Source organism: Drosophila gunungcola (genome assembly GCF_025200985.1).
Source record: "Drosophila gunungcola strain Sukarami chromosome X unlocalized genomic scaffold, Dgunungcola_SK_2 000049F, whole genome shotgun sequence".
Lineage (NCBI taxonomy): Eukaryota > Metazoa > Arthropoda > Insecta > Diptera > Drosophilidae > Drosophila > Drosophila gunungcola.
The window spans coordinates 136733-153704 of NW_026453193.1; the positions used below are offsets into that span (position 1 = coordinate 136733).

At 39.3% G+C, this 16972-nt stretch overlaps 1 protein-coding gene across 1 annotated transcript in view; it reads right to left on the reverse strand.

Annotated features, from left to right (window-relative positions):
• The window catches only part of LOC128261044 (sodium channel protein para), a 69277-nt gene that overhangs the window by 18879 nt on the left and 33426 nt on the right, over positions 1–16972 (reverse strand). Inside the window, 15 exon segments of the mRNA XM_052994472.1 lie at positions 2767–2940; positions 3994–4401; positions 5041–5222; positions 7690–7806; positions 7809–7893; positions 8050–8237; positions 10360–10522; positions 10787–10960; positions 11053–11330; positions 14132–14202; positions 14450–14547; positions 14615–14826; positions 14928–14960; positions 14963–15107; positions 16614–16676. Of these exon segments, the coding sequence (XP_052850432.1) occupies positions 2767–2940; positions 3994–4401; positions 5041–5222; positions 7690–7806; positions 7809–7893; positions 8050–8237; positions 10360–10522; positions 10787–10960; positions 11053–11330; positions 14132–14202; positions 14450–14547; positions 14615–14826; positions 14928–14960; positions 14963–15107; positions 16614–16676 (2391 nt within the window).

Consider the following 16972-nt stretch of genomic DNA (forward strand, 5'->3'; position numbering starts at 1 on the left):
GAGACGTCATTGAAGATGGATGTTCCGTGATTCGACAGATTCTCCTAATATTTACACACACTCTATGGCGAAGGGAATGGAATCGGGTGTTGATCGGGGCGTATGCAGGAACCTCGATGGTCCATTGTGCAGTCGTGCGACCTCATCACTAGGTTCTCATTGAAAATGGCTTTCGGCTTTTGGTTTTTCTGTCTTGATCTGTCTCTATATTGACACATTTTTGCTCAAACTTTGCTGCCGGACTCGATTGGGTATTGTGGATCCCAGTTTTCACTGGAATAGTGGGGTCTAGCCCCAGAGAAGAGCTCAGTTAAGTTAGCCCAGACCAAGCGACATCAGTTGGTGTGAGACGAGACGCGACTGGAGCGTCGTTTGTTGTAAGTAAAACACTGCCACCACTGCGTATGAGCGATTTGTCGAATTCTCGACATCTGGTTGTTCTGATTGTACTGATTGTGGTTGAATATACAGTATATATACATATACGAGTAAACGATATCGATATCTATACACTAACGACTTGACGTCGTGAAGTTTTCGGATAATATACTGTTTTACTTCTTGTTTGTACAATTCAGTGCAGTTGTGGCCCTTTATCGTAGTTCACTTGCATCGATTATGGGGATATACATTTAGTATGTACATAACCCTAAACATATGGATATAGTTTGGTGCCGCTAAATTGGAGGTCGTGGCAAGGGAGGCGGGTCGAGTACCGGTTCATATTCGTTGTGTTTATGTGGACGTGGCATTGGAGATAGGGTATCTAGGACTATCTGTCTAAGACAACCAAAACGATCTAGGGGTCGGACTTTGGCAACTGGGAGTGTACTGGGCTGGGGTTTCGGGGAGGTATCTCACTAAACTATGGCTAGTTATTGAACCAAACTACTTATACACAAGTAGTTATACGCTTTAATTCGTATAACAGTTACGTTAGCTGACCAATTGAGTGGCATGTATTGTTCTTAGCTCTAATTTATACAAAATACGTACGAGTATAATATATAGTACAATTAAAAGGCTAAGACTGACCTATGTATGTATGTTTAGAACAATGGTCCTAGATTACTTGTATAAACTATAATCGTATGATTACGCTAGTGTAACATTATGTACGCAACAAAGCTGAAGCACGCGTCGGCAGCAATGGAATACGATGCCTACAAAGCTTCTGAAATATATTGCAGTACAGCTGATTGGTTTATATAATTTATATTTTACGTTAACTTTACGTTACATTTAGGCAACAATATGGGTAGATAGGGACACTGATAAATATATATTTTGGGTAGATAGGGACATATATATGTGGGAGTAAGTACATCAACATTAACAGGCAGCAGAAAATGTACAGAATTGGCCGGTACAACACTTAGCATGGCGCTGCCCTGAGCGCAGTGTGAGCGATTCGGCTTGGACGGATAGTAGCGTATAACACACACATATTGAGCGAAAGAAAACCACGTACACCCATCGATACACACGCACATGTATGACTCAAATATCGATATATATTTAAAACAGAAAATTTAAGACGGTGATTAGTAACATAGCTCGTATGAATATGTGTTTTTTGTGTGTGTAAATCGGTTTTTTATTTTTCGGGGGAAACTTAAGCACTTTGCCAACGAATTTCGCGGTTACTGCTGGTTCTGCAAGGCACCCAAATTCATAAAGATGGCTGTAATCGATGAAGCGGCAGGATTTTAAGAAAACATTTTTCACTTTCTCACTTTCTAAGTAGCCGCTGCATCGTTTACTACAAGCTAAAGAGCAGTATAACAGTTTTTAATAGCATTGAAGAATGAAGAGCTCGTAATTTAAAGACCGCAAAAGGGAAGTTAGTTTGTTAGTGAGGCAACAACATTTAACGGATATAATTATTGAATGGTATTAGTTGGTAACTTTGCACACACACACACACACACTCACTAACTCCCGCCCACACACACACACACACACACACACACACACATTAAGACAACAGAGAATGCGAATGAGGAAGAGTTACACAGAGAGAAACATATATAGGAAGTTGACTGAGATCGAGAAGAAAGAGAGAGAGAGAGAGAGTGACAGCGAGAAAGACACAGAGATAGAGAGAGGCTGTGGCTGTGGTGGACGCTACTTACTTTCATGCCCTCCCAGCGCGAAACGGCCCGCAGAGGTCGCAGGGCGCGCAGAGTTCGCATCGAGCGAAAGGCGGGCACATCATCGGCCCCGGACCAGACCGCGGCCAAATTAATTAGCGACAGCTAGATGGGCGATTTAGAGTGGCGGGTAACTCAAAACGAAACTCAAAGTTGGATAAACTATGTCTAGGGATGGTCTATTACGGGGCACTTATCGTTCTAAGCTATGGTGAATAACTAGGCTAGTCTATGGCTCAAATTGTTTACTTTAACTCTTTACTGTTTAATATTTACTCGTTTTTTTTGGTTTATTATACAATGGTTCTCAATATACAGTTTAGATACAAGCTCGGGCTAAGCAGGTTTGTTCAAGAGATACTGTCATACCGCCTTAAGCAGCATTATCTATCTGACAGAGGGAAGGGGATTGGCATAACTGAAAAGTCTTAATACGTCTTCGAGTAATTCAATTCAATTCAATTCAATTCATTTCGGTCCAGGGTCAGTCGTGATTGGGGCTGGTTGTGGTTTTGATTCAGTTTCTGGTTTAGATATATATGTTCGGCAAATAAAATAGAGAGGTCCGAAAGCAGAATGGGGAGCAATATACTTGGGTAACCGGTGGACTTACCATGACAATCACGAAATCGAGCCAACACCACGCGTTGGTGAAGTACACTTTGAAGCCGAGCGCCAACCACTTGATTAACATTTCCAAGAAGAATATAACCGTAAATATTCTGTCCATATAGTATAAAATATCCTGCAGTATGGGTCTTTGTGGCAGATGTACATCTTCTAATGCCTGTTCCGATTCGAAGCAGAATTGCGGTTGCGTTTGCGTTTGCGTTGTTGTTGCGTATTCATAGAAGAAACACATGGACATTTACATTTGCGTTATAGAGTGGTTAGGAGAGTATGAGGTAACATTAGACGAGTACGAGTATAACAATTATCTAGAAGCAGTATAAGAAGCTATATAACATTAATGAGTATTAAAATGGTAGTTAAAGCTTTGCTGCATTGTTGTACAACAGTCGGCTTGGCTTTTCCTTCTTTCATTTTTTGCTGATCTTCTTCTTGGGGGCGGACAAATGAGAGTCAAACGCAATTAAAGAAAAATTTTCAAAGAAATTGAAGACAAAACTCTTGAAATGATACGCACAAAGCGTCTACATCTAGTTCTATAACGAATATCTAAGTATATATCTAGGGCTAACACTAATCGATCTACTGCAAAGTCAAGCAGCTACTTGACTGAGATTTGCGAGCTTACGCGGAGACACAAGCCGTTTGACAGGAATGTGCCTAGGCGTAAGAGGCAAACCAATTTAAGCTACTAAGATATTATCATCTCTCGTTTGGTTTGTGTGGGGGAAAATATTAATTTGAGGGGGTTAAGGCCGATGGCAAGTCCTGATAAACTTTGAATCTAGACGCAAAGCAAGCGTTGCCATCGACCAGGGGTACTTGAACTTAAAACACTGATCCAATCGGAAAATGTCTACGCTAAACTATGCTGGACTGGGCAGAGTCTGGGATCGAACTGATAAATGGGTTGGGTGGGGGTTGAATGAAGCAATCAACTTTGGTAAAGTTTAAGCATGGCTTGAATAACTACATTTTCAATTGTTATTTGCTTATTTTGAATCGTTTTTGATTCTTGAGTTAAATTGGTAAATTTAGTGATCTGTTGCAAGCTACGATTTGCGTTTTTAGCATGTAAAAAAGCAAATGACACAAATTTGCAACAATCTAAATGGCAAACAATAGTCTCGAGTCTGGTTTTGGAGTCTTTTGAATTAGTTAATTTAATTTAATTTAGTTTAAATTTAATTTAATTTTGTAGTTGACTTACCAAAGCTAAGCTACTCATTAAAATCATAGTGATAACAGCTGTTTCAAAATATTTATTTTCAATTAATTGAAAAGTTTTCAGTCGTAAATTGCCCCATCCTTGCCAGAACGGCGAGTCATCGTCACCGGCTAAGATCGGAAATTTCTTATAGTACGAATCGGGGCAGCAATCAGCTGGATATTCATCGAGTATATCCTCGTCGTGTGCATGAATAATGATATCACCGTCGAGCGGGCCCTCCTCGCATTCGCCCTCCTCGTCCAGTTCCTCGTCGAGACCTAAATCCTCCTTGCTGGCGTCGCGCTTCTCCTCGCCCTCCATCGTCTCGGCGCTGCCCTTGTGGCTCTCGTCCTTGAATGGTCGATTCTTATGGCTACCATATGAGTTAATGCTGGCAGTGTCGTCGTCCTGTAAGGACAAACCTCTATGGTTTAGCTCGTGTTCCAGTCTATTGTCTTGGTGGTTAATTGAGTTGCCAATCATCTGTATAGTTATAGTTATAGTTATACATATATATATTTAAATATATCGGTATATATATATTTTTTTTTGTTTTTTTTTTTTTTTTTTTGGTATTGTTTTTGGCGAGATTTCAGTTCATGTGTTTCAGTTTCATTCAGTTGGGTGGTTCAGTTGGTTGGATTGGTTGGTTGAGTTTTTATCATTTTGTTTTGATAATTTTTTTTTTTTTTTTCATTGATTGGGTGGTGGAATACACACACATAACAGTTATATGTAATAAGAAAAAAAATGAGAAAATTTAATGAACGAAAAAGAGAAACGAACAAATAATGTAAATCAATTTTTTTGTCGTTACGAAAATATTCTATATAATAACAAAGTATGTTTTTAGGAGGAGTAGTAGCGGTAGTAGTTGTAGTTATACATAGTATGGGGTGTGGGATCGGGTTCGGGGTATCACAAATCAATACATACGAAAATGTATCACGAACTTGAGCTCGAGTACACCGGGACCACAGGACCCAAGCTCAAGCTCAAGTTTAAAATCGATTGCTTTCAAACAGCGCTGGAATGGATTGTATTTACCGTTGCGTTATTTAGATATTTGGATTTCTTCGGCTTGTTGTTCTTCATGTCGCCGTGTATCGTGAACTCCATGCCATCCCCGATGGCCACCTCCAGTTGCGTCTGCTCCTTGATTCCCTTCTTGATGAGGCCATCGGCGAGGATCTCGTCGTGACCCAGCTCCAGTTCGTTGTCACCATGCTCTGCAGATATACAACGACATACGCCTTTGCCTTTCGTATCCCACATTCGATCGTAATAGGTTTATAGATAGTGTTTACATAATCGGTTCGATATATACATATGTAACGTAACAGAGGTATGGCATATATATATATATATATATATATGTATATATATATATTGAGTTGTACGGATGGTTAATGACGATTATTGATCGGTTATCGATTGTTGTGAAATCATAAAGCGAAACGAATTCATAATTCATACAAGCAGTTGCCGTTCGCATTAAAGTTGTTGTTGTTGGTTGTTTGTCGATCGTTTTGGTTGATTTGATTTTGATTTCGATTTAATTTGAATTGATTTGAGTCGATTCGGTTTGATTTGATTTGATTTGGGATGAGTCGAGATTCGATTTGGTTTGAGCGTTGTTCGATACGTCGGCCAATGCAATGCGATTTAAGTTTGGGTTTTTGAATTTTAAATCGTTTTTTTTTTGTTTTTTTTTTTTTTGAAAATCATGACAAGCCATAATAAATGAAAAGAATGTAGATAGATATTACGGTTAATTCTCATTATTGGGATCAAATCTTTAAATCGATAAGGACACACAAATGAAACACAAAACACATTTAATCAGCGTCGCGTCTCCGCGGTTCAATTAGTGGTTCGTGGTGGTGTCAGTGGATCGTGTTGAATGGATCTTTCATATTCGTGTCGTGTGGCTTTAAGTTTGTGTCAAATGTAGTTAGTGTCTGGGAAGGAACGGAGGAGGAGTAACGCTCACAACACAACAGCGAACAACACAAATCGCAAAATGATCAATGAACTCAATAAACTAGTGAGCAAAACGTAACTTATGCGTTACCACTAGTCAGCATCAATGGGCAAGCAGGTGTTTGTGCACTGCTTGCCGCATCGCTGTAGAGAACTGAACTAAAGTGTTTCCACTATTCGGCGCCAGTGGGCTAGAGCAGCGTTTCCACTGCACTCGCATCACTGATGCCAACTAATGAACGTAACTGATCGATTAATTGAATAAGCTGGTGAGCCGTAAATAACCAAAGTGTTTCCAATAGCCGGCGACAGGTGAAACGAGCCGTTTCCACCGATCCCGGCTAGAGGATGAAACTCAAGGTGACGGATGATTCGAGTTGCTAAGGTTGAAACTAAAATCCATACATATTACTAATACACAGACAGTAAATCGAACAAATAAAAATTGAATAACGAGATTAAGAAAAGTTCATAACACTATGAAGGATCAAATCCACTGTTTTACTTTCAATTTATATAATTCCATATTACAATGAGTCTAATACTGTTTTCGCATATTTTTATTTCGTTTCGGTTATGACAGCTGGACACATAATTTAATTTACTATTTGGGTATTTCTTTTAGATTCAAACTTTTTTTCTTCTGCTCGGCCAATCGATCTCCGCTGCGAGTCTAGCGAGGACTATTTAAAATGCTAATGTACAAGGATGTGGGGGAGTGGTTGTTGTGAAACCAAAACCAAAACCAAAACCAATAACCTAAATCCGAAATGAAAAGGTGAGGTAAAACAATTAATACTAACTTTAAGCTAGATTCAAAGAACTCAACCAAGGTTATAAGGATTCAGTTGCTAACAGTATTGACGACGAGGATCAAACTAGTTTATAAAATGTTCAGAAACTTTAATAATATGTATCTAAGGAAAATACGTATACGAGTACAATACTTGGTTTTTGGTTTTTACTGATACTGTTACTTTCGGTTCAGCTAAATACAGACTATCTAAGTAATGCTATAAATTATGACGGATACGGTTACGGTTACGGTTACGATTTGTTTTAGTTGTTTGTTGGGTATGATGTGATCGGAAATGGCACGGTACGGCACAGTTCTCTCAGCGTGACTCACTCGCTGGCTGGCCGCTTTGGTCAGAGGAGGTCTGAGGTCAGAGGTCAGAGGATCAGTGACCGGCTGAAGAACAACAACACTTAGGTTCAAATTGAACGGGAACCGATACGAACAAACAAAAGATATGGGAGCGACCTCTCGATCGACATGAATACCAAGATGAGACTTTTGGCTTTATAAATACATGTTCTGGTGAGTGGTTGGTATGGCTGAGGCTGAGTTCGAGGTTTAAAGTCTAGATCTAGGTAGGGAGGTATACTTGAAACTAACTAAAGAGAATTTGCAAATTGTCTGCTAAGAACGTATTTTTAGTTTGGGATTGTTTGTTTTTAATTGTTTACATAATGCGAATTGGGTTCGATTTTTGTAATTGATTTAGATACTGATATTGGTTTTAGATCGATTACGCAATTCAATTACTGGCCAATGGTTAGTTGAAGTTAACGTTAACGGTATACGCAATTATATCGTTGGCAATATACGAGTATTACGAGTATCATATAATTAAAAGTAGTTTAGTAATTGGAAAACAAGTGGATAAAAACCTTCGCTCCAAATCCAACTGATCTGGTTGGTCCTCTCACCTGATGGTTGATCACTTATTTGATTTGTCAATTTGTTACGTATTAACTTGAAACAATCAGCAATATTACGCTTAACCCAACTTTTAAACCGGCCGATTCGATTGAAGGCCTCGGCTATTTATTCGTATCATTATCGGCAGTCGGCGCTGATAAGCTAGATGAGCCAAAATTGGACAAAAGCAAGGCTAAGAAAAGGTTAAGTACCTGCAACGAAATGTCATCGATTAGCTTTTTACGTTTTATAATGTGATTGTAGACGATGCATCGGTCGTCTTGCCTTTAAGCTTTCTTACCAAGTACGCCGCTGAATCGTTTACAACCACATTTATCGATTTGAGAGCAGTGCAATCGACTACTCACCACAAGATTGCCGATGACAACGGTGGCCAAGAAGAAGGGAATGCACGAGACATCGCCCACGTACATGCAGTCCCACATGGACTCAATCCATTCTCCGCAGAGCACCCGGAACACGATCATAAAGCTGTGCATAAAGTCCGTGAAGTTCCAGCGCGGCAGGTCACCATCCGGGAAGCGGTCCTTGTGATCTGACGATGGCATAGGACACAAGTTATTGTCGCTCACTTTGGCTTACTTTGCATTATTTAAATTGTTTTTTTTTTTTTTTTTTTTTTGGGGGTATTTGGATATAGTTTCAATTGGTGTTCTATTGGTTTTTTTATTTGGTTCGGTGTCAAGCCACATACAAAAGCGTGTGCAAAAAGTGTTCAGCGCAGCGGGCACTCACAAAAAAAACGGTGAGGTATTGGGTAAATGCCAGAAAAATCGTACACAGAAAAAGAAATCATATTGAAACCGAAAAAAGGGTGGCACAAAGTATCGCACGCCACACCACCATCAACATCATGATTTCTTAGGCTAGAGCTACGAAAGTGTGTAGCTAGGTTGCGTTTGCGTTCTCATATACATAATAATTAGGAAGAAAAATTCAAATAGACGAGCTTGTAGTTAATTAGCTAGGAGAAAAGATAGTGACCGCCAAATCGCTGGCAGGCCAGTACTTACGAACTCTCTCGATCGAACATTGAACTTGAACGCCAAACAATAATGGTACTCAAGCTCCAAGTAACTAATGAAAACATTCTTATAGTCGCTGCGGATCGACTATGCTGTACTGGATGGGCTAGGGCTTTTATTCGGATCGGACTGATGGGTTAAGCAGACCGCTAAACTAACGATAACGCTTATTGGCTTATAAATAAATTAAAATTAGCAATGGCATGATGGTTTTCCAGAATCCAATTAGACGGAAGCTCATTTATACTAGAAATCAAGGTTTAAGGGTTTTGATTTGTTTCTCTCCAATTGAATTCTTAATATGTGTAAAATTGAGATCGGTGAACACAAAGAACGCAGTACATACAGACAGGTGTGGGTAGCTATAAAGTGGATACAGTGATCCCCATGACACATCGACACAATTACGAATACGTTTACGAACAGTGAACAGAAATGACCGAAACAGAAACACACATAAACACACATTGACACACATCGAATAAAGTCTTGAATGAGATTGAGATGCGTTTGAGCTTGCACTTACCATGATAATTCTTTCCGAACAGTTGCATTCCCATCACGGCAAAGATGAAGATGATAATGCAAAGTACAAATGTCAGATTACCCAAAGCGCCCATGGTGCGTCCCATAATCGAAATGAGTAAATTAAGTGTTGGCCAAGACTTGGCCAATTTGAATACACGCAGCTGCAGTTTTCGAATTCGATTTGATTTGTTTTGATTTTGATTTTGTTTTTGTTTTTGAGGGATCATTCACAGTTCAATTGGCAATTGGTGTATGGGAAGTTGATTCGATTCGATCATGTTGTTTATTTGGTTAGGATTCGATTTCGATTTCGATTCGGTTCGATTTGATTTGGTTTGGTTTTATTTTATTTGAAAGCCGGGCAAAGCATTAGGAAAATAATGTGGAAAAAAGTCATATTTAGGTTATACAGAATTATTTAAAAAATCAATCGATTTAAAGTTTAAAGTAAAATATCATTTTAGGTTGCCGAAGGTTCGTGCACAGTAATCTTCAGCTGCGATAATCATTACTGTGCACGATACAACCTCTCATACATAAACACTTATGTAGTTTCTATATATACAGGTTATATCATTCTTGCTTAGGCTATGCCTATGCTATTTCCGGAACTATAAAAGTAATCTTAGAACGTAACATTCGCTTAAAGGATATCTCTAGAAAAAAAAAACGATAGCAGACATAGTCCGGGCAAGATTTTCCGCTATAATTTGTTTTTGGCAGCAAAAGCAGAATCTTAAAAAACATATACATAGGTTGAAATGAAACCAAAGTGTGTTAAACTAAAGAAAAACCGTGCCCAAAGCGTGGCTTTTGAAACGAGTTCTCGGATTAGGCGAATTCTTGATCTTACGTTGGTGTACTTTCAAGGCTATAGCTAAGAATTATTATATAGTAGGAGCATATAGAGTCAAAAACGTATGTAAGTTGAAAAAAGTTGAAGGCAAAAAGTTTGAGAAAGGTTGCACTAAGAAAATAGTTTCATTGCACGCTAGAAAATTGCTTTGAATTCGAGGGCTTTTCGATTATTTTCGGGGAAGTCGGGAGCTGGGAAGGATCGGGATCAGACAGATCTGGGTTGGCGATCGCCATCTCCTAAAGTACCTGTGTAGTTCTTGCCAAACAGCTGCATGCCCATGACCGCGAATATGAAGATAATAATGCACAGGACGAAGGTCAGATTGCCCAGGGCGCCGACAGTGCGGCCCATAATCGATATGAGCAAATTCAGCGTCGGCCAGGACTTGGCCAGTTTGAAAACACGCAGCTGCAAATTGGCAGGGCAAAGGAAAGGAAATGGGTTTGTTTATACGAACACGAGTACGAGTTAACAATGCGGTTGCGATTCCGATTGCGATTGCGATTGCGCGAGGATCACGTGGGTACACGCTAGTTAGTTGCCTGCTGGGGTTAAAGGTTAGATTCGCAAGATCTTAACACTACCTTAGGGCTAGGCTAATACAGCTAATACAGAAAGGTCCGTAACGGAACGGAATGGAATGGATTGGAGTGGAGTGTAACGGAGGCTTACCAATCGAAACGAACGCAAGACAGACAAGCCCTGGACACCCTCAAGACCCAGCTCCAAAAGCGAGAGGGCCACGATGATGAAGTCGAAGATGTTCCAGCCCTCCTGGAAATAGTATTTGGGGCTCATGGCGCACAGCTTCATGGTGGCCTCGATGGCAAAGGTGGCCGTAAAGAACTAGAACAAGTATAACAAGTATAACAAGTAAATACATACATATATGAGTACATATTGGTATGGAAGATGATCTGATATAGTGATGCACTCACATAATTGCCACTCTTGAGCACGCGCTCCATCTCCTTGTTCATGTCGTGGTGATCCATCGCCATGAACATCGTGTTCACCACAATGCACAGCGTGATGAAGAGCTCGACGAAGGGATCGAAGACTATTAGCGAGACCCACTCCTGAATTTTCAACCACACCCAGCAACAATCCCACACACAAAACACATCGATGCCCTTGAGGATCACCTCGAGTGCCTTGTCTTTGAACGTTGGCCCGTCCTCGTCATCGTCTTCTGTTGGGAAATAGTAAACGGAGACTGAACCATACAAAAATTTGTTATTAGTGGTGATTTGACCAACTTTGACTCAGCCAGATTGCATTTTACTTTAGATAGTTTTCATTTTCATTTGTCATATTCATTTGTCATATTCATTCGTTTTTATTTTCATTTCATTTCTTTTCTTTTCATTTCTTGTTTTGCTTTTGCTGTTTTATTTTGTTGAAGCTCATTGCATTGGATATTATTCGTTAAGCAAACGATTCAAAGTTTGTGTCTTGTGTGAGAGAGGCTTTGGCTTTGAGTTACTGATTGTCAAATTTTGCTTTGCACGTTGCACAATACGAAAAACAAAAGTTTGTAGGTAGGATTTGCAAATTTTTAGTCAAATTTAAAGGTACTATAAGTCTTAACTCAACTGAACTACTTGGCCGTGATTAATGAATATTCTTATGTAGAGCTGGCAAACCATTAATAGAAAATTGTAGTAGAAAATTATTGATATTATCCACAGTCTTTATACACCGTTTTAAAATGTATTTGAAATAGTTAAAATTGCCAATTCTTTAAAATAATAATACTAATAAGAACATAATTCAATTTATTGCATTTGAAATATACGAGACATCGAATGTTAAACTTACATATATGTATGTCAATAATAAAGTCAGCCAACAATAACAATCCGAAATTGTTTCTTGGAAATAATACAAAATAAATTGCACTGTAACATTTTGCCAGCTTTACGTTAAGAATATCTGCACTTCGGTGTCCGAAGAGTCCACCGCCAATTTATTATAATTCAGCTACTGATGTAGGCATTTCTCGACTGAAAGCTGATCGAAGTCTATATGCGTCTAATGCTGATTTCTAACTACTCTTTAACTTTGGGTTGAGCTAGGTTCCCGTTCATTGGAAGCAATACACGGACACTCTGGAAAGTCACAAATAACACTACGCGAATCATATTCCAATACAATCGTTTCTCGGCGCTTCACTCAAGAGTTTAGTTAGTTCTATATGTATTATATATTGTTTATAATCATGGAAATTGTTAGATAACAGTGAATGTGAATTAACTAAATAATGCTCTACGAACTGTTCAACAAAAGCATGCTCTAGGAATAACAAATATACTGTTGCTTTTTTAATTATGTATCTTATTGGGCCAAAATTCAAACAACTACGAAATATGAAAAATGTAAGTACTAATATAAAAACGAAATCATCTTATTTGGGCAGGAAGTTATCTAATATTGGAAATATACAGGTAATTATAGTTAGGGCATGCACTACAAAAATAGGTAACGAAAAATAGGTATTACAAATAGCATTGTTACAACCAACATAGGAAGAAACCCGAATTTCGCGATTAGCTTATTTTTCTTTTCTTTTTATTTTCTTGTTGTTTTTTTGTTTGTGTAATTTCGAAATGCTTATCGAAACGGGTGTTAAGTTGAGCCTCTCTGAAGAAGCAGCTCTTGTGACGTCACAGCCTGGAAGGAAAGAGTGAGTGGGAGTTTTTCATCACCTCTCCGGCTGCTCAGTCGCCTTTGCTGCTGCTGCAGTGTGTGTGTGTTTGTGTGGAGCAAGGTGGCGTCAGCAGCGTGCGAAATGCGAAAGCTTTGAATTAAGGGAGAGTAGAGAGAGAAGCTGCGAGAGAGCGCCCTGCTTTCCCGCATTAAGAGTGTGTGTTTTGTGTAAGGATACAACTCTAATTATATATGGGTGTGTGGCTGTTGGGCTGTGTGTGTGTGTGCCTTGCGGGCTGCACTTTTGAACGGACTTTTGTTCTTGTTTGTTTTTAAACATTTGTCGTATAGGTTTTGGATTTTTTGCTTGTTCGCTTTCTTCTGTTAGCTTCAACGGCATTAAATAAAATGGACGAGTCAAAGAAGTCATTCATTGGAGTATATATATATATATATATGGATATATATGCATAGGTATATATATAAGATATGTTTTGCTTGGCTTCGGCTTTTTTTTTGGTTTTCGTTTTTTGTTTAGCTCAGAGTAGAGAGCATAGGAATCAAAAAGAGTAATCAAAAATATTGATATATATATATTTATGCACATGAGAGTAGAGATAGTATGCAGAACAGAACACAAAGGAAAATGCAATGGGTGAAATATATAAACAAAGGCAACGCATGGTTCGCTCTTCGCCAGGAGAGCTACATATATTAGCTATCAGATTATCAAATATCAATGGACGGATGCACGGGATGCACAGGATGCAGGTCACATGCGAGCTCTTGCTCATTCGTTCCAGCCATCAATCAATCAATCAATCAATCAATCAATCAATCAATCAATCAGTCGAAGGACTCGGACAGGCGGGGTCACAAAACTCATGCGAACCGATAAAATCAAAACAAGACCGCAATCAAAATGCAAAATGAAATGCATAAAACATGAGAGGAAATTGAATTAAATCTTTGTTGCAACAGCCCTGTTGGCCAGGCCAATGAAACTGCCACTCCACTCCATTCGATATTTGGGCAAGAAATCGGGCTGGAGATGATCTTAAGCTATGCTGATTTTGTAAAGCCAAAAATTTAAATTATTTAAAAGAGGAGGAGATTATCGGGGAAAATCGACTGGCAATCTTTATTTCCCGCGCTCCTCCCCCCCAAAACGCTGTAAATGGTTTGTATTTACATGATAACGAAACATGGAACGGAAACAAAAAATTAAATCGAACAATGCACATGTAAGGGCTAACACAAAAGAGACGACGATCGATTGGGATGCAAAAATGTACAGAATGAACGAAATGGGGATTAATCAATAGTTAACAGTTACAGTTATCGGCAAGCATATATCGATTCACTTACCACCGCGATCGCTTGCCCGACTGTGCCGACCAGCGGCCTGTTCGATGATGTCATTCAGGACCATTACATCTGAAAGGAGCAGAAAAAGGAGGGGGTTTTGTGTTATCGAAACTATCGGAGAAATTGTATTCTTTGATTTTCATAATCTGTTGGGCATTTTACTTATAGTTATCTTAGAGCATATTCATGCTAAAGTACCTACATATATTATAATATGTGTCAATCTGAAATCCCTCTAAGGTTTAGATCAATCAAACCGATAAACAATTATATATCTCCCAAAAAACAATCAACGGTTCCTATTAGCCATGACATACCTTCATGTCGACCACCGTTTGTGTCTGGACGGGCTCGATAAAAGGATTGTCGTGATGTTTAATCTTCCCAGCTTCGTCCGTGCACTCCAGACCGATTTCCTGCAATCATCGATATAATCAATCGCTTAGTTTGTCAATTAAAAATCGTTGGCTTAGATCGGCTTACATAGTCGCGATGCTCGAGCTTGTGATTGGTGTCCAGGCAGGTGGTGCCGCCATTGGTGGCGCCCACTGATTGATTGCGTGTGTTGCGGTTGCGCAATTTGCTCTCCTTGGTCATTGTGCTGACGCCCATGACGGCCATGCCGCCGAGTAGATCGCCATGTGAGGTATACGATATTCGGGACTGATGCGAGGTGTACGATGAATGCCGAGAGCCTGTTATCGGAATCGGAATCGATTGTCAGCCAGTTTTTTTTTTTGCGGGGTTATTAAGATGGTTGAGATGGAAATAAGGGCAAGGGAAAGGGGAAACTCACCTAGGTTGCCGTAGTATACGGGCACTATGATGGCCCATTCTCCTCGGACATTGGGGTGACGGCATTCGAGTCATCAGCATAGGGCAAGTGCTGCTGGGCATCCTGATATGTTGACAATACCAACGGCTTGCGATCGCTACCGGGTATACCAAAGCGACCACGTCCGTTCCGTATCGTGTACTGGACATGGTTACAGGGTGAGGATCGGTTAGTTCAACGGCTTTAACCCACTTGCATCCACAGGCACACTCGCACACCCGCACGCACACGCATTCAGTTAAGCCACATATCAATGTATATTATATATATATATTTTTATATAGTCGTAATTAGTAATTACAAAGTATTTATACAGCAGACAGCAGTAGTAGGAGGTGGTAGGTAGGTGGTATTTGCCGAGAGTAGTGAGAGTTATGACGCGGGCTATTTACCGGCATACTTGGGCGTTTTTTTTAAACCGGAAAGTCTCGTTATCAATGGGTTGTTTGAAATGAGCAATAATAGGCAACAGTAATAAATTAAGAGCGCAAGAACAAATAATATGAGCTGGCAACTTCATCAGTTCAGGTAATACCTAAAGTATTCTGAACTGATTTTGGTTGTTCCGAGATCACAGTTTTTTTGTTGGTTATGAATATATAAAGCGGACCACAGACAGCCTTGAAAAGATTTTTTTTTTTTTTTTTTTTTTTTTTTTGGTATTTATGGTTACACAGATACTTACAGAGTGTAAAGCAACAAAAACAACCACAAGAAATAACCAAAACAAAGTAGACCAAATCATAAAAAATCTAAAGGAAAAATTATATGAATAATGCACATTGAGAAGTGACAGTGATAGTGAATGTGAGCGTGATGAAAACAGTGACAGTGACAGTGACCGTGAGATGAGTGACATCCGGACGAGAACTGTTCCCATCGAAGCCCACTGCTGGGATCAAGCTAATCAAAGTCAGGTGTACAGGTGTACAAAGGAACAGAGGACAGGCACACAGAGACAGACACACTTACAACCGAGTACAGTTAAGAGCAGTACAGTTAGTTAGACGACTATACGTTATAGATGGGTATGCATGATAGTATATATAACAGTATATATATGTATATAGGGATATGAAGATACAGCGATACACAAAACAAGGAAACAATTATCGAAGAGAAGAAAACCATAAAACATGTAGACAGTAATAGACGATTAGGTGAGTATGAGAAATGGTTATGACAATGCTAATGCGAATACTTATTGATATGGTTAGTGCCACGTGTGACTTTCAGTTCTAACAATGTTCGGGTATTACAAAAGAATTACAGATGTTACGGATGCTACGCTAAATAGTCGCTTATATGGGGATGATCCAAAGGCTTCGTTCAGTGTTCGATTAAAATCGCTTCGAAAACTATGTAAATGCTATCAAATCTGTACGGTAGCAACTGCCTACGAGATACGGTTATTTGGCTAAAAATAAGACGGTGGGTCTTAGATGATCGACTAGTGTCGTGATGATCTATGGTCAATTCCATGGTTCTGGATCGGATATCCGATATCCACATGGACATGATCGACAGGCCGATTATGTGGGAAGGGGGGGGGACGTGTATAACGCAAAACCGTGTTAGTGGGTGTTTCTGTTTGAGGTGTCACTGGGTGTGGTGTGGTTTGTTCGAGTGTGTGTGTTGGGCGCTTACCTTGTGAGAACTACGTGATCCCCTGCGTATGTTAAACGGTGAACCAGGTAAGGATAAGGATGTCTAAGTTTTGTTTTTTTCGGTTCGTTTTCATTTTCATTTGTTGTACAAACAAAGTATAAATAGAAGAAGAAAAAGAAAAAAATGAATCAAATAAAATATATATATTCCTCGATTGCGTTTTTATTATCTATGGATAAATGTATATTTTTTTTGTACAATTTAATTTTTTTTGTTTTTGTTTTTGTAAATTATTTGTTTTGGTGTCTACGATTTAAAAGAAAAGTTATTACTTGGAGCGTTTGGTTGTTCATAAAACTGTGTGAGAATACACAAGTGTGTGGGTGTGTGTGAATGAG